We start from the raw sequence: 23,235 nt of genomic DNA on the forward strand, positions 1-23,235 counted from the left end.
CTACCCAGCCCAAACATTAACCATAAGCTACAAAAAAAATCAACATTTCAACATCAAATCAAAATCACAAGTTTTTTATTGCAGTCATATATTTTTAGAAAATTGAATTTCCCACTGCGGGAACCAAAAAATGGTCCCCAGAATGTGAAATAACAGGTTTTTATCACATTTCGGGGACATTTGGTTCCCACAACATAATATATACCTGGACCACACAGACTCTCAGACACCAAGTCTCACTGCAGGTGATTGAAGCTTAAAAACAGCTTTTTCCCCCCAAGTAAGAGTCTGGTCCTTCCCAATCTAAGACTGAATTTTCTAAATGAGATAACATTCCCTCTGTATTGGAATCATAACTGCAATAAACCTGTAATTAACAAAAATTCATTGCTACACATTCAGCACTTTACCAAAATTCCATTACATCACATTCAGTGGTTGCCCAAACTCCATAACTCATGTCAGGCTTTGGGGCTGCAGGGCCCTGCATAAACAACCCCCCCAAACAACCCCCCGCGGATGCATATCCGCATAGATAGATAGATATTATTACCATAAATAAACACTATTACTATTATTGTTATTATTATTATACCTGATCTGACTGAATTTTGATTGGTGCAGAAGCGAGCTTCCGCAGACCGGCAGGGACCCTCTCACGGACCGGCACCGGTCCGCGGGCCATAGTTTGAGAAACGCTGCCCATACAACAGTACATTGTGTTTAAATATAGATGTGGGCAACCAAGATCAAAACAGAAAGGAATAAACATAGTCGGGGATGAGGAGCAGGATGATCTGGAAGTCGGAAGGGTCAATCCTACACAGACGAGGACTCGGCACTGGAGTGGACATGGAACAAGAATCAGGGGTAGATGAGCTGAGACTGGAGCACGCAGGGTAGATTACAATACCTCACACTGAATGTGAGGTCTATCTGTGTTTTTACTGAAAGCAAGGCGGGTGCTGGAATTCTTACAAGGGGGAGGCGTGGCAACAGGGGACCAATGGGTCTTGGGCCGCTGACTGGATGAGATCCCAGACCAGGAAGCAGGGAACCAGAAATGGGGCTGCAACACAGAAACCAGGAAACTCACAGAGAAACCCAGAAACATGACAATAAAAGTATAATTAATTACAAATGAGGTTTCCTGGGCAATAAGTGAAACTATCGATTTTTTATATCACACACTAATAAGTATCAAAGTCCTACTGAAAACGTTGTACTTTTCTGCCTCACCTGTATAAAAAGTTCCCGGCTACAAAATGATGCAGCTTGGAACAAGGGCTCCAACGTGTGGTGCCGATCTGAAAGGCAGGCCCGTCGCCTCGGTGACCTTCCTCACTTTCAGCACGCCTGGCATTAGCATTTACAGGAAGGCAACCATTAGCATACATTCGATGTGTACATTTAACTTCCTGTCGTTTTTGCAACCCGCACCTTCAGTCAATTTCATCCATCCATCTTAACCACTTTACTAAAATTTTTATATGACACCTTACCCATAGAGGGAGATCCAAGGTCCTGAGGTCTTCCAACAGGATCAGAATGACTTGGACCTTTTTTTGGATCTGGACAGCGACTGTGATCCTTCAGCTGTCCATCCCATGTTCGCTTTGAGCCTCGTCTTCTGAGAGAGAAGGATCACCATTAATAGCCAGAAGTTTCTGCTCTTAATTGCATAGATGTCTTGATGTTGCCATAATTGGTGTCAAAGACCATCATTTCCAGACAAGGTCTTGTGATTTACAGTTAATGTGCTGGAATAGAATACATGTGACACAGGCTTAAACAACCACGAAATACCTGAAATACTCAGTATAGCACATCTGTAGGAATAATGAATTAAAGTACGCGATTAGGCTGTGTGTGCAGCTTATCATTCTACCCAAGAAGAACCTACTCCTCTTTGATCCGGATCAGGGGTCCATCCTGTTCCGCTTCGCTGTCTTGTGTGCTGGCTGAAAAACATAGCAGACAGCAGTAAATACTGAGGGTAAGTGTCTCTCTAGGCCTGCTAGACTGAGCTAAGACTTTGACCTGTAGCTCTGCGCTCTGTGTTTCAGTAGAATGTACAGTAATAGGCTCATTAATGGCTGAGAGGTCACACAAGACAGCGAACAAGGAACTGGGGAAAATCTCAATGAATCAATAGATGGATTGCAAAATGTACAATGAATATAAGATTAAACTTTTTAAGAATATTTCAGAAAAGTGATCAGTGACAACAATTCTGGGAAGACTAATGTAAATTTAAAATAAATATACTAGATCAAGTTCCAGTGCATAGAAACTGACAGGCTACAGAAAAACTGGCACTTAGAGCTCATACTTACACTCTGGGCTCCCTGAGTGGTCAGAAGCACGGGGTTCCTGGGTCCGGACGGTCATGCTGCAGAGCGTGCAGGCGACGGGTACAGAGGATGGGCCCCGGGGCCACTGAAAGCCCTCCCCGCTGTAGTGCCGCTGGGCCCCGCTGTGATGTTCGGGGCGCTCCCGCTTCCACAGAGAGTGGGAGGGTACGATGGCCATCACCTGCATGGGGACACGGACATACATGGATCAGATGACAGAACGTGACTCACTGTGACACCACTTATGATAACAGTCATTTGGTATCTGCCCCCAAAGACATCAGTGAGCAAACAGCCCTTAGCTTAGCTTAAGTTACAGTAAGACAGAAAAGGTCATTAATGATGAGAAACGCTTCCCTCTGCTCTGAGACATTTCAAGCCTTATGGTGGCTGAACATTAATGTAATTTACTTGTATTAAAGATGAGACAACATACTGTACCTCCTCACAGCAGTGGCGGCTGACAGCAGTCCTGTACTCCATCCGGGCCCAGAGCTGGTCCTTCTTCTTGATGAAGGAGGGAAACTGACGTCTCCAGTTTCCTCCCAAGGCCCAGGGGAAGATCTCAAATCTGTTCCCCGTCTCTTCTTCCTCCATCATGTTCGCGAGATATCTGGGGAGAGGAAGAATTCACTATTCCGAGATCCATTGGCTTCGCTGATCTCCAGCAATTTCATCCAAGACTTATTCTCATGCTGATGGAGGAAATTGTTTTTGTTATTATTTTAACATTCATCTATATTGTCCACCAGAGCATGCCGTCACTTACAGGGCGATGAAGAAGTTCATCCTCGTGTGCTCACTGGCCGTGAAGTGAGCTCTTTTGAAGTAGATGAAGGTGATCGCCAGTAGGTACTGAAATGAAGAGCAAAGTGATGGAAAAAGTAGTCTCTGCTTTGCTTAGAGTGATTAAAGCAGCAACACCAATGCATGACAGTTACCTTGTCGGTCACCATGTAGCAGGAGTCCATGCAGAGGAAATGCTGGATCAGATCATCATCTGAGGGCATCATGAAATATTTTTAGTACTACATACTTTTTTTCTAATACTTGAATTCGTCCAGTATACAGAATGCAGGCACATACTGTTCTTGTAATGAAATGCTTTTTATTTTGATGTTATATTTTCATTATAAAAAAGCAGATTTAAAAGATAATTTAAAGCTCTTCCTCACGCTGGAACTAATCTAACCCACCCAGCAGTGCGAAGAAAGCAGCCATTTCCTGCTGATCCATGATGATCAGGGATTCCTCTTGCTGCTCCCTGCCGCTGAAGTCCTGTCCGGATGGACCTTCTGCCTCCTGTTGGTACCGGCGCCGGAAGTGCGCGTGCCTCACCATCCCTGCGGAGCAGAGCGGAGGCAGTGGGGTAACTCCGCTAGGGGGCGCACTGACAAGGCGTTAGTTGTAATGCGCACTGACAAGGCGTTAGCCGGCTTGTGTTCTAATGTCGGCTTGGATTGTAAAGCAGGCGAGTCACGTGGCGCAGCTAACTGGCTAACATACTCTCTTCAAATTTTTATGTTTAAATATGAGACAAATATATTGGGTTATTTTCCCGCGCTGACTAAACATAATAATATGGCTTAGCAAGATACGTAGTAAACCTCGAATTTCGCGCTCATTAAGCTCATATGACATAAAGAACACATTCTTGAAAGCTTACTTTAACTGCAAGCAGCTTGTTGTTGCAGAATGTTCTTTCTGATGTTCTTTCTTGAAGTAAGAAAAAATGACATGAAAACTTTGACAGAACTTTATAAATGGAGTCATTTTTTAATTATACACTCGATTTGGACACTCTTTACACTATATATATTTTTTTAAATAGCAAAATAACGAAGACGGGCACCACGCAGGCGGTAGGATCCAAACCGTCCCAGTTCCTAGAGCTGATCCCAGCGAAGCGGGTCGGTTTCAGGGATGATCACGGTACCTTCCGGTGATCACGGGGAATCCCGCCCTACCTTACCAGTCTGTATCTTCTTCTTGTCTGTGTTATTTCGCTGAAATATCGTTCTCTCACAATGTCCGCGCAGGTAATTGCTGTCTCCACGTTGCTTTTCGCTATAGTTGTGGTTCAAATCCCGCAGCTGTATCCATGGCAACGGCCCGTGATGCGCTATATATTTGCGTGCATTATTTAAAAATAAATCATAATAATCGTTTGTGATCCCGATAGGTTGTTCCCCATATTAGTAATGAGTGTTGTATTTCTATGTCTTAAATGTAGTTTTAAAAATTAAAATAACCTTTTGATAGTTTAATTACATCTAACACTAAAGGAAGTCATTGTAGATACCCTATGTACACGTCTTTTTTGCATTATAGATATTCAGAGTTTAGACTTTTGATTGACAGATTTAGATTTATACAGTTATGACTGACGTTGTGAACACAAAATATTAAGTTAGTAGTAAAGTTAATGCCCTCTAAGTGAATAAATTCTTAGCTTTTAAAAATAATGAAACTGAGGTTTGAGTCTGGATGTATTAATTATACAAAAGTCTTGCTATAAATTCAATTTCTGAATAGACTTTAAGCAGCTGGTACAGGAGGTAAAAAGATTTCTTGTTAATGTGTTGCCTGATGGTACTGTTATCAGGTACAATGGTACAGTGGGTTATGATTCTGTGCTCATGATCAGAAGGTCACCGATTCAGATTCTGTGGTCAGCAGAGAGATTGTCACATAGTGGGAAGAAAGGAAGTGAAGGCAAAGACCAGGAAAATCAAAAGGGGCTTGATGGTTAGGGAAGCGTACTTGTAATTAAAAGATTGCAAAAGGTTCGAATCCCCACGAGCAAGGTACCGCCCCTAAGCACTGCTACCCTGGCGCTGAATTAGCTGCCCCCTGCTATGTCACATATGGGTTAAATGCAGAGAACACATTTTGTTGTTGTGTGCTGTGGTGTGTCAACAATGACAATTAATCACTAAATTCTAAATGTAGACAAGAAGGCAGGTAAGGCGAAAGGAAAAGGACCACAGGGGCCCAAAAACGAGGTACGCGTGATCAAACCGTAACACAGAGCAGACCAGGGAGCTCACACAGGCAGCAACAACATAAGATAACAATACAATGACCAGACTGGGGAGTTCAGGACGAGGAGGCACTTAAATACATCACAGATGAGGGAGTAAACGAGAGGCACCTGCAATCATCCACACTGGGGCTGAAACGAGAGGCAAGGACTGCGGGGTGTCACAGAACCCTCCCCAACGCATGTACTCCGGGCACGAGAGGTCGGCCGGAGAGGGGAACTGTACTAGGCAGACAGATGAGGGAAACTCAGACCAGGGGAAAAACGACAGACCAGATGCTAGAATAAAAAACCAGAGGGGGACCGGGAGCCAGAGTAAAAAGATATTTTATTGTCATTTTAAGTACAATATTGATTGTAAATCAATAAATATTTGTAAATAAATATTGATATTGCACGTTAGGGCAGGGGTCACCAACCGAGGGCTACCTTAAGATTGCCAAATGGCTCGAGGGCTCCCAGCTCAAAACTATATATATATACACACACACACAATGTCACGCCCAGCTCGTACGATCCTCGTGTGTGCCATGCCACCCTGAATATTCACGTGTGCTTCCCTGATCGTACCCAGCTGTGTCTAGTTATTTTACTCCGTCTTGTGTATTTAAGTCCGCGTCTTGCCCTGGTTCCTGGTCTGTCATTGACGTTAGTCTTTGTCTGATGTTTCCTACTCCCCGTCTACCCAATAAATCCCCGTTCTTCCCCATATCCTGCCTGCCGTGCCTGTTCCCTGCCCGTCTGCCCACCTGTTCGCCGCACCCGTTAACCGGCGATCCTAACAGAATGACGGACCCTAAAGGAAGAGCAGCTTCCGTCACTGAGGAGGACTACAGCAGTTACGTTGACCAGCTGCTATTTTGGATAGCCCAGCCCGGCATCCGGGAGGATCCCCTGGCATGGGGTTTCATTAGCCGGAGCTGGGATATTCTGTACCGGCTCTCCCTGGAAGAGGACACGCACCTCGCGGAGGAAGTGTGCACGAACTTCCAGCGAGTGGCTGAGCTCCGGACCGAGTGGTACATTGCGCCTAGCGAACCCAGGATTATCCTCCCGCCGTCTGCCTTTACAGACATAGTGCCGCCTCCCGCCACCGCCGTGCGCCGGAGGAGGGGGAAGCACCCTCATCCCCGTTTCTCTTCCTGGAGGTGATCGGGAGTGCATTCCGATTACCACGGAAGTCCCCAGCGCTGCTAAGCTGTCTCCCTGGGCAGCTTCCCCCGTCCGGAGAACACGCCGGGCCGCTGCACAGCGCCTCCGCTGCACCCGCCTGGCCTGAGGAGTTCCCTCCGCTCCTACCGCCTGCGCAGCCCGAGCAGCCGCCCTTGCCTGCGGCTCCAGCGCCCGTGTAGCCGCCTCTCCCTGCGGCTCCAGCGCCCGTGCCGCCGCCTCTGCCTGCGGCTCCAGCGCCCATGCAGCCGCCTCTGCCTGCGGCTAGAGCGCCCATGCAGGCGCTCCCTCCGCCTGCGGCTCCCGCGCCCACAGCGCTCCCTCCGCCTGCGGCTCCCGCGCCCGAGGCGCTCCCTGTGCCAGCAGCTCCCACGCCCGAGGCGCTCCCTCCACCTCAAATGACTATGCCCCCTGTAGCTCCTGTTCCTCACCCCATTCCTGTCCCTTCGGCCCCAGTCCCCGAGGAGGTCCTGGACAATCTAACCACCGCTCCTCCCTCCTTGGAGGTAGAGGAGCTTGAGTGGGACCCCTTGGGGACCTCCCTGATGACTCCTTCGCCCTCACCCCGGCGAGCTGGACCCCGGCCAAGGACTCCCATGTCTGTGTCCCGCAAGGGGAGAGGACACAGACGTAGGGCTGGGGTCCCTCCCACCCTGCCCCCTGGCTCGCCCTCCCTCGCCTGCTCTGGGGCTCGGTCGGCGCCTGTGGGTCCTGGCCCTCCGGGTCGGCTGTTGCCTTGCGGGTCCCCCTCCACAGCCTCGTCGCCCTGTCTCGCTCCCTGCTCCGGTGCCTCGTTGGTCGCCTGCGGACTCCCCTGCTGCGGCTCCTCAGTCACCTGCGGGTCCCCCCGCTCTGGCGCGCCGGAGGACGTCGCCGCCTGCTGTGGCTCCCCCCCTCCCCTTGCCCTCGCCAGGGTCCCCTCCAGCTACCTCATCCCCTTCCCTGGGTCTCCCTCCGCCTCCCTCCTCGGCCCCTCCGTCTGTCCCTCGCCCTGCCTCCTCTGCTGTTCTGAGGTCCCCTCCTGCTCCGGTCTCCCGGCCGCCTGCAGCCCCTCCGGCTGCCACCCCTCGCCCACTGGGGCTCCCTCGGACTGCCCTTTATTCCCCTGCCTTCTCTCCTTACTCCCCTGCCTGTCTCCCTCCTTCCTTTGCTCCTCCTCCTGGCTTGGTCCCTCCTGTCTCAATTCCTAGTCCCTTTGTTCCTCCTCCGTTCACCCCTGGCCCTTTTGTCCCGCCTGTTCCCATTGTGTCCCCTTTCATGATCTGTCTGTCTGCTTTCCCTATCCTCTGTCAGGTTTTGTCTTACTTCCTGTCTTTGTGCCTGTTCTGTCTCATTCCTGTTTCCGGTGTCTCGTTAAAGGTTTTTTTCTTATCTTCCAGATCCTGGTTCCCCGGTCTCGTCTTATCCGTCGCCTCCCCTGAGGTGCGCCCGGAGAGCGCGCCTTTGGGGGGGGGGGTGGTTCTGTCACGGCCAGCTCGTACGATCCTCGTGTGAGCCACGCCCCCCTGATTATCCATGTGTGCTTCCCTGATCGTACCCAGCTGTGTCTAGTTATTTTACTCCGTCTTGTGTATTTGAGTCCGTGTCTTGCCCTGGTTCCTGGTCTGTCATTGACGTTAGTCTTTGTCTGATGTTTCCTGCTCCCTGCCTACCCAATAAATCCCCGTTCTTCCCCGTATCCTGCCTGCCGTGCCTGTTTCCTGCCCGTCTGCCCACCTGTTCGCCGCACCCGTTAACCGGCGATCCTAACACACACACACACACACATATATATATTTTTTTTTATTCCAAAAAGTGTACAATATTATTCACATTTTTTACAATGAACTGCATTCATAACTTTTTGCCAATTATTTGTAAATGAGAATATTTATATTTCATTGTCAAAGTGACATTTATTTTGTACAAATAAACATGTCACAATTTCATTCAACAAAAAACAGAGGTCAACTGTGTTTTTCCCCAATACATGAGATTGTGTCAACTCCAACTTTGAATCTGACTTAATCAGTGAGTAATGATCAATTGACCAGGTAACATGGTGTTTTACTAAAACACTGTTAAGTCTTATCTGCCAGTTAGTGAGAAAGCTGGCATTCCATATTGTCCACTAGTTTGCTGTATTCTATGTATAGTTTGACATTGCCGCTCTCAGTGACTCCTGCAGATGTGTATCAGGCGTGTTCTGTGTTTATTTTTTATGAACTTCATATTCGAAAAGGCTGATTCACAGAGAGAGGTCGATCCGAAAAGACAAGCAACCTTCATAGAGCTCTGCTGTGCAGACAGCTTTGTACTTTTCTGTGTCCACTAGGTTCCAAAAGTTTGGGCTGCTCAGGTGTGCTTTGAGGTGCAGGTCATTTTGCAAGTTAATATTTCAATTTCTACCTGCCCTGCATCTAAGGTGAAGGTTGTACTTAGGTTCTCAGCTGTGCCTGTAATGTCCACTGACATAAAAGCATTTGAAATGAATGACACACATGGCGCAAGTTGATCAAAATCACAAAATCTGTTCTCAAACTCTTGCATCAGTCTGTTAATCACTTGGCGGTATTTTCTACAGCTTCATCAAAAGCCACAGATGCATAAGCATTGTCACTTAGAACTTTTTGCACAGAGGAAAAGTGCACGACACTTTTTCTTTGTAAATGTGCAGAGAAAATTTTCATTTTAGCTTTAAAAGCTTTTACAGCACGTATCATGCTTGTGACAGTCTTACCTGTGCCTTGCAGCTCACAATTCAAATTGTTCAGTTTTTCTGCGATGTCTGTTAAAAAGGCAAGATCAAGCAAACCACTCAATGTCGTCCAATAGGGAGGTGTCCTCTTCTCTGCTCTGCATGAACTCCTTTATTTCACCCAAAAGTGTCAAGAAACGTTTCAAAATCCACCCTTTGCTGAGTCATCGGATCTCTGTATGTAGCAACACGTCTCCATATTCCGCGGACAGCTCCTCCAAAAGGACCTTGAATGTCCTGTGTTGCTTGGTTTTGGCGCGAATGCTGTTGATGATTTTTACAACGGGCGCCATTACATGGTCAGACCCGGTCACTTTCGCGCATATCGTCTGCTGGTCAATGATACAGATGTAGTGTAAGAAAGGTGGGAAGTCTTGGTCATTCTTGCAATGCGCAATGAAGCCCGCACGGTATCCCACCGATGCCGGTGCGCCATCGGTAGTTACCGACGCATCCTTCTCCAGCGGCACTTTTTTCTCCACAAAGAAAGTTTTTACCGCGCTGTAGATGAGTGGTTTGATCGTGTCTTTCCACATTGTGCCGCTTTGAAATCGTCACCATAGCTCCACAAATGAGACACACACTCTTATCTCGTATTGATGTAAAAAAGAACTCTTCTTCCCAGTATTTGTTAAAAATATATGTTTTCTTTCTCTTCTCAGCCATGCTTTTTAGCGCGGTGTAATCATGGATGTATTAGCAAAACCAGGGTTAATTAATTGTCATGACAGGTAAACTATGAACTCGAAACATATGAATACATTGTTTTTATATGTATATTTTTATTTCGATTACCACCATAAAATTTTCATGTGTGAAACTTTCACAAAAATTTACACAAGGCGCAGCATTAAAAAAATATGTACTTATATTTTTGGTGAACCACAAAGGCAACTTGCTATTTTTAGCACAAGTCCGCGGGCGACTGAGATGAAGCCAACGGGCCACCGGGTGCCCGCGGACATAGGGTTGGTGACCCCTGTGTTAGGCTAATGCATCAGAGTGTTCGAGATCAGTGCTGTGAGTTCAGAAGCGTGATGGATGTGAGGTAAAAACTGTTGTTCAGCCAGGTTGTGCGAGCATACAAGGTTCTGTAGATGGTCCATCCCATGTTCGCTTTGAGCCTCGTCTTCTGAGAGAGAAGGATCACCATTAATAGCCAGAAGTTTCTGCCATTAATTGCATAGATGTCTTGATGTTACCATAATTGGTGTCAAACACCATCATTGATGTCATGATGTGAATCATACAGGAAAAGAATATATACATGAGAATCAGCTTTTATTGCCATTCAAAGCACTTGACATGATAAGAACGAAACACATTTTCTCAGGTCTAAACAATTAATAGATAAAAAAAACAATTATTGAATAAAATGTGTAAACTGGATAAAAATAGAATGAACTAAAATAAAACCTCTGAAGTAAAAAAGTAATGTACAATATTGCACAATTGTATGGCAGAACAGCAGGAACTTAAAGTGATCAGTGCAGGTTGCAAGGGTAAGTGAGAGAGTGACATCAAGGCATGTTATTACAGAAACTCCCGTCTCTTTTACTTCCAAAAAACAAAACTTTATTAAGACTTTTCAACGTCGCCTTAGCTCACAGGTGCCACCATTCGGTCATCAACACAAACTTATTTACATATATACAGTTGACAATTGAGAGAATATTTTTCATTTCTAACAGACTTCCATGTTTTTTTATAAATGAAACATTTATTGTTTATAACACACTTTATTACAAATGATATTTTCTTAAATATTATACATATGCAGAAACTAAAACAAACAAAAACAGCTCTATATATTGTACAATTTGCACTATTACAAGACTGCCCTTTCTCCAATCTGCATCTTTCAGCCTGAAGTTATTCTCATTCACATCTAAATGTTTTGGGGTAGATAAAGACTTTTTATTATGCAAACTGGTTATTATGGGAAATCTGGGAAAGTTTTTCATCTTCAGCCGCATAATTCATGGGTTATATGCAGAGATGAAATGGAGGTCTTGTTATAGTGCAAGAAAACAGAGGTAAACAGAATATTAACAATATTTAAACCCTTTCAATCAGACAGTTATAACCCTAATGCCAACTATAACAAACCTTAACCCCTACCCAGCCCAAACATTAACCATAAACTACAAAAAATCAACATTTCAACATCAAATCAAAATCACAAGTTTTTTATTGCAGTCATATATTTTTATAAAATTGAATTTCCCACTGTGGGAACCAAAAAAATGGTCCCCAGAATGTGAAATAACAGGTTTTTATCACATTTCGGGGACATTTGGTTCCCACAACATAATATATACCTGGACCACACAGACTCTCAGACACCAAGTCTCACTGCAGGTGATTGAAGCTTAAAAACAGCTTTTCCCCCCCAAGTATTCGTACTGTTGAAGAGTCTGGTCCTTCCCAATCTAAGACTGAATTTTCTAAATGAGATAACATTCCCTCTGTATTGGAATCATAACTGCAATAAACCTGCAATTAACAAAAATTCATTGCTGCACAATCAGCACTTTACCAAAATTCCATTACATCACATTCAGTGGTTGCCCAAAATCCATTACTACAGCGTTGCTCAAACTCATATCAGGCTTTGGGGCTGCAGGGCCCTGCATAAACAACCCCCCCAAACACCCCCCCCCACGGATGCGTATCCGCATATAGATATCCGCATAATAGATATTATTACTATAGATAAACAGTATTACTATTACTATTATTGTTATTATTATTATACCTGATCTGACTGAATTTTGATCGGTGCAGAAGCGAGCTTCCGCAGACCGGCAGGAACCCTCTCACGGACCGGCACCGGTCCGCGGGCCATAGTTTGAGAAACGCTGCCCATACAACAGTACATTGTGTTTAAATATAGATGTGGGCAACCAAGATCAAAACCGAAAGCAATAAGCATAGTCGGGGATGAGGAACAGGATGTTCTGGAAGTCGGAAGGGTCAATCCTACACAGACGAGGACTCGGCACTGGAGTGGACATGGAACAAGAATCAGGGGTAGATGAGCTGAGACTGGAGCACGCAGGGTAGATTACAATACCTCACACTGAATGTGAGGTCTATCTGTGTTTTTACTGAAAGCAATGCGGGTGCTGGAATTCTTACAAGAGGGAGGCGTGGCAACAGGGGACCAATGGGTCTTGGGCCGCTGACTGGATGAGATCCCAGACCAGGAAGCAGGGAACCAGAAATGGGGCTGCAACACAGAAACCAGGAAACTCACAGAGAAACCCAGAAACATGACAATAAAAGTATAATTAATTACAAATGAGGTTTCCTGGGCAATAAGTGAAACTATAAATTTTTTATATCACACACTAATAAGTATCAAAGTCCTACTGAAAACGTTGTACTTTTCTGCCTCACCTGTATAAAAAGTTCCCGGCTACAAAATGATGCAGCTTGGAACAAGGGCTCCAACGTGTGGTGCCGATCCGAAAGGCAGGCCCGTCGTCTCGGTGACCTTCCTCACTTTCAGCACGCCTGGCATTAGCATTTACAGGAAGGCAACCATTAGCATACATTCGATGTGTACATTTAACTTCCTGTCGCTTTTGCAACCTGCACCTTCAGTCAATTTCATCCATCCATCTTAACCAATTTATTAAAATTTTTATATGACATCTTACCCACAGAGGGAGATCCAAGGTCCTGAGGTCCTCCAACAGGATCAGAATGACTTGGACCTTTTTTTGGATCTGGACAGCCACTGTGATCCTTCAGCTGTCCATCCCACGTTCGCTTTGAGCCTCGTCTTCTGAGAGAGAAGGATCACCATTAATAGCCAGAAGTTTCTGCTCTTAATGGCATAGATGTCTTGATGTTGCCATAATTGGTGTCAAAGACCATCATTTCCAGACAAGGTCTTGTGATTTACAGTTAATGTGCTGGAATAGAATACATGTCACACAGGCTTAAACAACCACGAAATACCTGAAATACTCAGTATAGCACATCTGTAGGAATAATAAATTAAAGTACGCGATTAGGCTGTGTGTGCAGCTTATCATTCTACCCAAGAAGAACCTACTCCTCTTTGATCCGGATCAGGGGTCCATCCTGTTCCACTTCGCTGTCTTGTACGCTGGCTGAAAAACGTAGCAGACAGCAGTAAATACTAAGGGTAAGTGTCTCTCTAGGCCTGCTAGACTGAGCTAAGACTTTGACCTGTAGCTCTGCACTCTATGTTTCAGTAGAATGTACAGTAATAGGCTCATTAATGGCTGAGAGGTCACACAAAACAGCGAACAAGGAACTGCGGAAAATCTCAATGAATCAATAGATGGATTGCAAAATGTACAATGAATATAAGATTAAACATTTTAAGAATATTTAAGAAAAGTGCTCAGTGACAACAATTCTGGGAAGACTAATGTAAATTTAAAATAAATAAACTAGATCAAGTTCCAGTGCATAGAAACTGACAGGCTACAGAAAAACTGGCACTTAGAGCTCATACTTACACTCTGGGCTCCCTGCGTGGTCAGAAGCACGGGGTTCCTGGGTCCGGATGGTCATGCTGCAGAGCGTGCAGGCAAAGGGTACAGAGGATGGGCCCTGGGGCCACTGAAAGCCCTCCCCGCTGTAGTGCCGCTGGGCCCCGCTGTGATGTTCGGGGCGCTCCCGCTTCCACAGAGAGTGGGAGGGTACGATGGCCATCACCTGCATGGGGACACGGACATACATGGATCAAATGACAGAACGTGACTCACTGTGACACCAGCAACACCACTTATGATAACAGTCATTTGGTATCTGCCCCCAAAGACGTCAGTGAGCAAACAGCCCTTAGCTTAGCTTAAGTTATAGTAAGACAGAAAAGGTCATTAATGATGAGAAACCCTTCCCTCTGCTCTGAGACATTTCAAGCCTCATGGTGGCTGAACATTAATGTAATTTACTTGTATTAAAGATGAGACAACATACTGTACCTCCTCACAGCAGTGGCGGCTGACAGCAGTCCTGTACTCCATCCGGGCCCAGAGCTGGTCCTTCTTCTTGATGAAGGAGGGAAACTGACGTCTCCAGTTTCCTCCCAAGGCCCAGGGGAAGATCTCAAATCTGTTCCCCGTCTCTTCTTCCTCCATCATGTTCGCGAGATATCTGGGGAGAGGAAGAATTCACTATTCCGAGATCCATTGGCTTTGCTGATCTCCAGCAATTTCATCCAAGACTTATTCTCATGCTGATGGAGGAAATTGTTTTTGTTATTATTTTAACATTCATCTATATTGTCCACCAGAGCATGCCGTCACTTACAGGGCGATGAAGAAGTTCATCCTCGTGTGCTCACTGGCCGTGAAGTGAGCTCTTTTAAAGTAGACAAAGGTGATCGCCAGAAGGTACTGAAATGAAGAGCAAAGGGATGGAAAAAGTAGTCTCTGCTTTGCTTAGAGTGATTAAAGCAGCAACACCAATGCATGACAGTTACCTTGTCGGTCACCATGTAGCTGGAGTCCATGCAGAGGAAATGCTGGATCAGATCATCATCTGAGGGCATCATGAAATATTTTTAGTACTACATACTTTTTTTTTGACATTTGAATTCGTCCAGTATACAGAAAGCAGGCACATACTGTTCTTGTAATGAAATGCATTTTATTTTGATGTTATATTTTCATTAGAAAAAAAGCAGATTTAAAAGATAATTTAAAGCTCTTCCTCACGCTGGAACTAATCTAACCCACCCAGCAGTGCGAAGAAAGCAGCCATTTCCTGCTGATCCATGATGATCAGGGATTCATCTTGCTGCTCCCTGCCGGTGAAGTCCTGTCCGGACGGATCTTCTGCCTCCTGTTGACTGAGGTACCGGCGCCGGAAGTGCGCGTGCCTCACCATCCCTGCGGAGCAGAGCGGAGGCAGTGGGGTAACTCCGCTAGGGGGCGCACTGACAAGGCGTTAGTTGTAATGCGCACTGACAAGGCGTTAGCCGGCTTGTGTTCTAATGTCGGCTTGGATTGTAAAGCAGGCCAGTCACGTGGCGCAGCTAACTGGCTAACATACTCTCTTCAAATTTTTTATGTTTAAATATGAGACAAATATATTGGGTTATTTTCCCGCACTGACTAAACATAATAATATGGCTTAGCAAGATACGTAGTAAACCTCGAATTTCGTGCTCATTAAGCTCAACCTTTAGATCAATATAATGATATGACATAAAGAACACATTGTGTAAAGCTTACTTTAACTGCAAGGAGATTGTTGTTAAAGAATGTTCAGGTGTCTTCTTCCTGATGTTCTTTCTTGAAGTAAAAAAATGACGTGAAAACTTTGACAACTTTATAAATGGAGTCATTTTTAAATTAAATGACAACTAATTTCTGTTTAATAAAACTTTTAAACATTTTACTCTTTACACTAAATTAAAAAATAGCAAAATAACGAAGACGGGCACCACGCAGGCAGTAGGAACCAAACCGTCCCAGTTTTTAGAGCTGATCTCAGCGAAGCGGGGCAGTTTCAGAGATGATCACTGTACCTTCTGGTGATCAACAGTGGAAGAAAATTCTTTGAGCGAGAACCAGTTCTGCTCCCCCAGCCATGCTCACATGAACTTGGGCCACAGCCTCCAGCATCGTCACGTGGATCTGTCTGCAGTACATGATTAACAACTTCTGCCATTTGACTCGACAGTGCAATGGGGTTATGCTCTCATGATAGAATGTCACCAGAATTCAGAACAGACAGTGATGACAGTGGCACTGGTGCCTCAGGGACTGGAGACTGTCACTGGAACTGTCACAAGTACACTTTCATTCAACAGACATGCATGGTACAGTGTCACTGGGGTGTGGGATTCCTCCACCTCTTGAAGCCAGTTTAGATATGGCATGAATTTAGTGATGGTATGGATGACATCACAGTTTGGGCAGGAGGCCATCATCATCAGTGATGACGAGGACACCGTTTTCTTGATTATGTTAGACCTGCCCTATAGCCAGGGAAGGATCGACGCGGTAGGACTTTGCCGGCATTCACAGGGCCTGTTAATACAACATCCCTGTCACCATGTTGGTTGGGCTACTCCAGGCTGTGTTATCTAGCCCCTGATCACTGTTCCCTGTACCCAGGCTCTACTGGATTTGCAGAGATGAGCTACTGCCCTCACCACTGAGTGCATGATCCAGCCGCTACCCACAGGAATATGAGACAAATGTGTGAGTTCGGAATCCCACCCCTCCATGAGGGGCTTTTTTTATCGATCGGTGATTAAAGGCAGGCCTGTCTCAATAGCTGTGAAAATGGCCTGTTAGGGGTTGGGCGTATTGCTAGTGATGGAAAGTATGGCTTTGACACCCTTGAAGTGGGATAACCCCTACTGTCAATCAAACATACGATCAACAGCACACTGTGTGGTTATGCACTTTCAAATTTCTTTGTGACTATTGTTTTCTCATATTTTCCCCCAGGAAAATCCCAAGTGTCTTTTTTGCAGAATGGACTTGTGTGAATATAGTAGAGAAACGACCCTGCATAACCTCAGGAGAGCCAGCCTCTACATCATTGCACATCTATCTAGACAGTGTTTTCAGCCAAATTTGCCTGCCGAATTGGAGGGATGTGAGTGTGACCTCAGCAAGCCAGACTAAATGGATGTGAATCATACAGGAAAAGAATATATACATGAGAATCAGCTTTTATTGCCATTCAAAGCACTTGACATAAGAACGAAACACATTTTCTCAGGTCTAAACAATAAATAGAAAAAAAACAATAATGGAATAAAATGTCTAAACTGGATAAAAATAGAATGAACTAAAATAAAACCTCTGAAGTAAAAAAGTAATGTACAATATTGCACAATTGTATGGCAGAACAGCAGGAACTTAAAGTGATCAGCGCAGGTTGCAAAGGTAAGTGAGAGAGTGACATCAAGGCATGTTATTACAGAAACTCCCGTCTCTTTTACTTCCAAAAAACAAAACTTTATTAAGACTTTTCAACGTCGCCTTAGCTCACAGCTGCCACCATTCGGTCATCAACACAAACTTATTTACATATATACAGTTGACAATTGAGAAAGAAATGAAAAATGTTAAAAGACTTCCATGTTTTTGTATAAATGAAACATTTATTATTCATAACACACACTTTAATACAAATTATATTTTCTTAAATATTATACATATACAGAAACTAAAACAAACAAAAACAGCTCTATATATTGTACAATTTGCACTATTACAAGACTGCCCTTTCTCCAATCTGCATCTTTCAGCCTGAAGTTATTCTCATTCACATCTAAATGTTTTGGGGTAGATAAAGACTTTTTATTATGCAAACTGGTTATTATGGGAAATCTGGAAAAGTTTTTCATCTTCAGCCACATTATTCATGGGTTATATGCAGAGATGAAATGGAGGTCTTGTTATAGTGCAAGAAAACAGAGGTAAACAGAATATTAACAATATTTAAACCCTTTCAATCAGACAGTTATAACCCTAATGCCAACTATAACAAACCTTAACCATAAGCTACAAAAAAATCAACATTTCAACATCAAATCAAAATCACAAGTTTTTTATTGCAGTCATATATTTTTATAAAATTGAATTTCCCACTGTGGGAACCAAAAAAATGGTATCCAGAATGTGAAATAACAGGTTTTTATCACATTTTGGGGACATTTGGTTCCCACAACATAATATATACCTGGACCACACAGACTCTCAGACACCAAGTTTCACTGCAGGTGATTGAAGCTTAAAAACAGCTTTTCCCCCCCAAGTATTCGTACTGTTGAAGAGTCTGGTCCTTCCCAATCTAAGACTGAATTTTCTAAATGAGATAACATTCCCTCTGTATTGGAATCATAACTGCAATAAACCTGTGATTAACAAAAATTCATTGCTGCAGAATCAGCACTTTACCAAAATTCCATTATATCACATTCAATGGTTGCCCAAAATCCATTACTACAGCGTTGCTCAAACTCATGTCAGGCTTTGGGGCTGCAGGGCCCTGCATAAACGACCCCCCCAAACAACCTCCCCCCCCGCGGATGCATATCCGCATAAATAGATATTATTACTATAGATAAACACTATTACTATTATTGTTATTATTATTATGCCTGATCTGACTGAATTTTGATCGGTGCAGAAGCGAGCTTCCGCAGACCGGCAGGAACCCTCTCACGGACCGGCACCGGTCCGCGGGCCATAGTTTGAGAAACGCTGCCCATACAACAGTACATTGTGTTTAAATATAGATGTGGGCAACCAAGATCAAAACAGAAAGGAATAAACATAGTCGGGGATGAGGAGCAGGATGTTCTGGATGTCGGAAGGGTCAATCCTACACAGACGAGGACTCGGCACTGGAGTGGATATGGAACAAGAATCAGGGGTAGATGAGCTGAGACTGGAGCACGCAGGGTAGATTACAATACCTCACACTGAATGTGAGGTCTATCTGTGTTTTTACTGAAAGCAAGGCGGGTGCTGGAATTCTTACAAGGGGAAGGCGTGGCAACAGGGGACCAATGGGTCTTGGGCCGCTGACTGGATGAGATCCCAGACCAGGAAGCAGGGAACCAGAAATGGGGCTGCAACACAGAAACCAGGAAACTCACAGAGAAACCCAGAAACATGACAATAAAAGTATAATTAATTACAAATGAGGTTTCCTGGGCAATAAGTGAAACTATCCATTTTTTATATCACACATTAATAAATATAAGTCCTACTGAAAACGTTGTACTTTTCTGCCTCACCTGTATAAAAAGTTCCCGGCTACAAAATGATGCAGCTTGGAACAAGGGCTCCAACGTGTGGTGCCGATCTGAAAGGCAGGCCCGTCGTCTCGGTGACCTTCCTCACTTTCAGAACGCCTGGCATTAGCATTTACAGGAAGGCAACCATTAGCATACATTCGATGTGTACATTTAACTTCCAGTCGTTTTTGCAACCCGCACCTTCAGTCAATTTCATCCATCCATCTTAACCACTTTACTAAAATTTTTATATGACATCTTACCCACAGAGGGAGATCCAAGGTCCTGAGGTCTTCCAACAGGATCAGAATGACTTGGACCTTTTTCTGGATCTGGACAGCGACTGTGATCCTTCAGCTGTCCATCCCATGTTCGCTTTGAGCCTCGTCTTCTGAGAGAGAAGGATCACCATTAATAGCCAGAAGTTTCTGCTCTTAATTGCATAGATGTCTTGATGTTACCATAATTGGTGTCAAAGACCATCATTTCCAAACAAGGTCTTGTGATTTACAGTTAATGTGCTGGAATAGAATACATGTGACACAGACTTAAACAACCACGAAATCCCTGAAATACTCAGTATAGCACATCTGTTGGAATAATGAATTAAAGTACGCGATTAGGCTGTGTGTGCAGCTTATCATTCTACCCAAGAAGAACCTACTCCTCTTTGATCCGGATCAGGGGTCCATCCTGTTCTGCTTCGCTGTCTTGTGCGCTGGCTGAAAAACATAGCAGACAGCAGTAAATACTGAGGGTAAGTGTATCTCTAGGCCTGCTAGACTGAGCTAAGACTTTGACCTGTAGCTCTGCACTCTATGTTTCAGTAGAATGTACAGTAATAGGCTCATTAATGGCTGAGAGGTCACACAAGACAGCGAACAAGGAACTGGGGAAAATCTCAATGAATCAATAGATGGATTGCAAAATGTACAATGAATATAAGATTAAACTTTTTAAGAATATTTAAGAAAAGTGCTCAGTGACAACAATTCGGGGAAGACTAATGTCAATTTAAAATAAATAAACTAGATCAAGTTCCAGTGCATAGAAACTGACAGGCTACAGAAAAACTGGCACTTAGAGCTCATACTTACACTCTGGGCTCCCTGAGTGGTCAGAAGCACGGGGTTCCTGGGTCCGGACGGTCATGCTGCAGAGCGTGCAGGCGACGGGTACAGAGGATGGGCCCCGGGGCCACTGAAAGCCCTCCCCGCTGTAGTGCCGCTGGGCCCCGCTGTGATGTTCGGGGCGCTCCCGATTCCACAGAGAGTGGGAGGGTACGATGGCCATCACCTGCATGGGGACACGGACATACATGGATCAGATGACAGAACGTGACTCACTGTGACACCAGCAACACCACTTATGATAACAGTCATTTGGTATCTGCCCCCAAAGACATCAGTGAGCAAATAGCCCTTAGCTTAGCTTAAGTTACAGTAAGACAGAAAAGGTCATTAATGATGAGAAACCCTTCCCTCTGCTCTGAGACATTTCAAGCTTTATGGTGGCTGAACATTAATGTAATTTACTTGTATTAAAGATGAGACAACATACTGTACCTCCTCACAGCAGTGGCGGCTGACAGCAGTCCTGTACTCCATCCGGGCCCAGAGCTGGTCCTTCTTCTTGATGAAGGAGGGAAACTGACGTCTCCAGTTTCCTCCCAAGGCCCAGGGAAAGATCTTAAATCTGTTCCCCGTCTCTTCTTCCTCCATCATGTTCGCGAGATATCTGGGGAGAGGAAGAATTCACTATTCTGAGATCCATTGGCTTCGCTGATCTCCAGCAATTTCATCCAAGACTTATTCTCATGCTGATGGAGGAAATTGTTTTTGTTATTATTTTTACATTCATCTATATTGTCCACCATAGCATGCTGTCACTTACAGGGCGATGAAGAAGTTCATCCTCGTGTGCTCACTGGCCGTGAAGTGAGCTCTTTTGAAGTAGATAAAGGTGATCGCCAGTAGGTACTGAAATGAAGAGCAAAGGGATGGGAAAAGTAGTCTCTGCTTTGCTTAGAGTGATTAAAGCAGCAACACCAATGCATGACAGTTACCTTGTCGGTCACCATGTAGCAGGAGTCCATGCAGAGGAAATGCTGGATCAGATCATCATCTGAGGGCATCATGAAATATTTTTAGTACTACATACTTTTTTTTTGACATTTGAATTCGTCCAGTATACAGAAAGCAGGCACATACTGTTCTTGTAATGAAATGCATTTTATTTTGATGTTATATTGTCATTAGAAAAAAAGCAGATTTAAAAGATAATTTAAAGCTCTTCCTCACGCTGGAACTAATCTAACCCACCCAGCAGTGCGAAGAAAGCAGCCATTTCCTGCTGATCCATGATGATCAGGGATTCCTCTTGCTGCTCCCTGCCGCTGAAGTCCTGTCCGGATGGACCTTCTGCCTCCTGTTGGCTGAGGTACCGGCGCCGGAAGTGCGCGTGCCTCACCATCCCTGCGGAGCAGAGCGGAGGCAGTGGGGTAACTCCGCTAGGGGGCGCACTGACAAGGCGTTAGTTGTAATGCGCACTGACAAGGCGTTAGCCGGCTTGTGTTCTAATGTCGACTTGGATTGTAAAGCAGGCGAGTCACGTGGCGCAGCTAACTGGCTAACATACTCTCTTCAAATTTTTTATGTTTAAATATGAGACAAATATATTGTGTTATTTTCCCGCGCTGACTAAACATAATAATATGGTATACGTAGTAAACCTCGAATTTTGCGCTCATTAAGCTCAACCTTTTGAATAATATCATGATATGACATAAAGAACACATTGTCTAAAGCTTACTTTAACTGCAAGGAGCTTGTTGTTACAGAATGTAACTGCTGTTCTGATGTTCTTTCTTGAAGTAAAAAAAAAATGAAATTAAACTGATTAAATTGAGTCATTTTTAAATTATACACTCGATTTGGACACTTTACACTTTTTTTTAAATAGCAAAATAACGAAGACGGGCACGACGCAGGCGGTAGGATCCAAACCGTCCCAGTTGTTAGAGCTGAACCCAGCGAAGAGGGGCGGTTTCAGGGATGATCACTGTACCTTCCGATGATCACAGGGAATCCCGCCCTACCTTACCAGTCTGTATCTTCTTCTTGTCTGTGTTATTTCGCTGAAATGTCGTTCTTTCTCAGTGTCTGTGCAGATAAATGCTGTCTGTGCAGGTAATTGCTGTCTCCACGTTGCTTTTCGCTACAGTTGAGGTTCAAATCCCGCAGCTGTGTCCATGGCAACGGCCCGTGATGCGCTATATATTTCCGTGCATTATTTAAAAATAAATCATAATAATCGTTTGTGATCCAGATAGGTTGTTCCCCATATTAGTAATGAGTGTTGTATTTATATGTCTTAAATGTAGTTTTAAAAATTAAAATAACCTTTTGATAGTTTACATCTAACACTAAAGCAAGTCATTGTGGATACCCTATGTACACGTCTTTTTTGCATTTTAGATATTCTATATATTTAGATATAGAGTTTAGACGTTTGATTGACAGATTTAGATTCATACAGTTATGTCTGACGTTGTGAACACAAAATATTAAGTTAGTAGTAAAGTTAATGCCCTCTAAGTGAATGCATTCTTAGCTTTTAAAAATAATGAAACTGAGGTTTGAGTCTGGATGTATTAATTATACAAAAGTCTTGCTATAAATTCAATCTCTGAATAGACTTTAAACAGCTTGTACAGGAGGTAAAAAGATTTCTTGTTAATGTGTTGCCTGATGGTACTGTTATCAGGTACAATGGTACAGTGGGTTATGATCAGAAGGTCACCGATTCAGATCCTGTGGTCAGCAGAGAGATTGTCACATAGTGGGAAGAAAGGAAGTGAAGGCCAACATCAGGAAAATCAAAAGGGGCTTGATGGTTAGAGAAGCGCACTTGTAATTAAAAGATTGCAGGTTCGAATCCCCCACGAGCAAGGTACTGCCCCCAAGCACTGCTACCTAGGCGCTGAATTAGCTGCCCCCTGCTATGTCACATATGGGTTAAATACAGAGAACACATTTTGTTGTTGTGTGCTGTGGTGTGTCAACAATGACAATTAATCACTAAATTCTAAATGTAGACAAGACGGCAGGTAAGGCGAAAGGAAAGGGACCACAGGGGGCCAAAAACGAGGTACGCGTGATCAAACCGTAACACAGAG

General features: G+C 44.3%; 2 protein-coding genes across 14 annotated transcripts in view; both read right to left on the bottom strand.

Annotated features, from left to right (window-relative positions):
• Positions 1-22,162, bottom strand: part of LOC125719447 (speedy protein A-like) — a 41,785-nt gene extending 19,623 nt beyond the window's left edge. For 2 of the 8 annotated variants that reach the window (XM_048994228.1, XM_048994230.1), the window contains exons 1-10: positions 21,870-22,162; positions 21,380-21,532; positions 21,124-21,182; positions 20,952-21,037; positions 20,624-20,795; positions 20,156-20,354; positions 19,723-19,780; positions 19,322-19,449; positions 19,059-19,175; positions 18,800-18,890 (exon numbers count right to left, since the gene is read on the bottom strand). In XM_048994228.1, the coding sequence (XP_048850185.1) occupies positions 19,078-19,175; positions 19,322-19,449; positions 19,723-19,780; positions 20,156-20,354; positions 20,624-20,795; positions 20,952-21,037; positions 21,124-21,182; positions 21,380-21,530 (951 nt within the window). In that variant the 5' untranslated portion in view covers positions 21,531-21,532; positions 21,870-22,162 and the 3' untranslated portion in view covers positions 18,800-18,890; positions 19,059-19,077. Of the gene's footprint in view, positions 1-701; positions 842-11,443; positions 12,309-12,445; positions 12,537-16,963; positions 18,663-18,799; positions 18,891-19,058; positions 19,176-19,321; positions 19,450-19,722; positions 19,781-20,155; positions 20,355-20,623; positions 20,796-20,951; positions 21,038-21,123; positions 21,183-21,379; positions 21,533-21,869 lie in introns of those variants that run through there. The other 6 variants (XM_048994227.1, XM_048994224.1, XM_048994225.1 and 3 more) reach the window with 6 other exon arrangements.
• On the bottom strand, positions 703-22,272 carry LOC125719448 (speedy protein A-like). Of its 6 annotated transcripts, none has more exons than XM_048994231.1 (12): positions 22,156-22,272; positions 15,526-15,585; positions 15,028-15,180; positions 3,296-3,354; positions 3,124-3,209; positions 2,796-2,967; positions 2,337-2,535; positions 1,904-1,961; positions 1,503-1,630; positions 1,240-1,356; positions 979-1,069; positions 703-841 (listed from the first exon to the last, which is right to left on the bottom strand). In XM_048994231.1, exons 3-10 carry the CDS (start codon positions 15,176-15,178, stop codon positions 1,259-1,261), a joined length of 951 nt encoding a protein of 316 aa, XP_048850188.1. In that variant the 5' UTR covers positions 15,179-15,180; positions 15,526-15,585; positions 22,156-22,272; the 3' UTR covers positions 703-841; positions 979-1,069; positions 1,240-1,258. The 6 variants fall into 6 exon arrangements, with proteins under 6 accessions (XP_048850188.1, XP_048850190.1, XP_048850194.1 ...); XM_048994233.1 differs by having other exon boundaries at positions 22,161-22,256; XM_048994237.1 differs by lacking the exons at positions 15,028-15,180; positions 15,526-15,585 and adding exons at positions 3,551-3,697; positions 4,021-4,070 and having other exon boundaries at positions 22,156-22,186.
• Positions 22,273-23,235: the final 963 nt, after the last annotated feature.

The sequence above is a fragment of the Brienomyrus brachyistius genome, chromosome 23 (assembly GCF_023856365.1).
Source record: "Brienomyrus brachyistius isolate T26 chromosome 23, BBRACH_0.4, whole genome shotgun sequence".
Classification (NCBI taxonomy): Eukaryota; Metazoa; Chordata; class Actinopteri; order Osteoglossiformes; family Mormyridae; genus Brienomyrus; species Brienomyrus brachyistius.

What these genes read in the sequence shown, in the direction of transcription:
- LOC125719448 (XM_048994231.1), bottom strand. Translation starts at nt 15,178, where the DNA reads ATGGTGAGGCACGCGCACTTCCGGCGCCGGTACCTCAGTCAACAGGAG. An exon ending in CTGATCCGGATCAAAGAGGA is followed by an intron (nt 1,631 to 1,903) that starts GTAGGTTCTTCT and finishes CTTCTCTCTCAG; the next exon opens with AAGACGAGGCTCAAAGCGAA. An exon ending in CCTTGGATCTCCCTCTATGG is followed by an intron (nt 1,357 to 1,502) that starts GTAAGGTGTCAT and finishes TGCTAATGCCAG; the next exon opens with GCGTGCTGAAAGTGAGGAAG.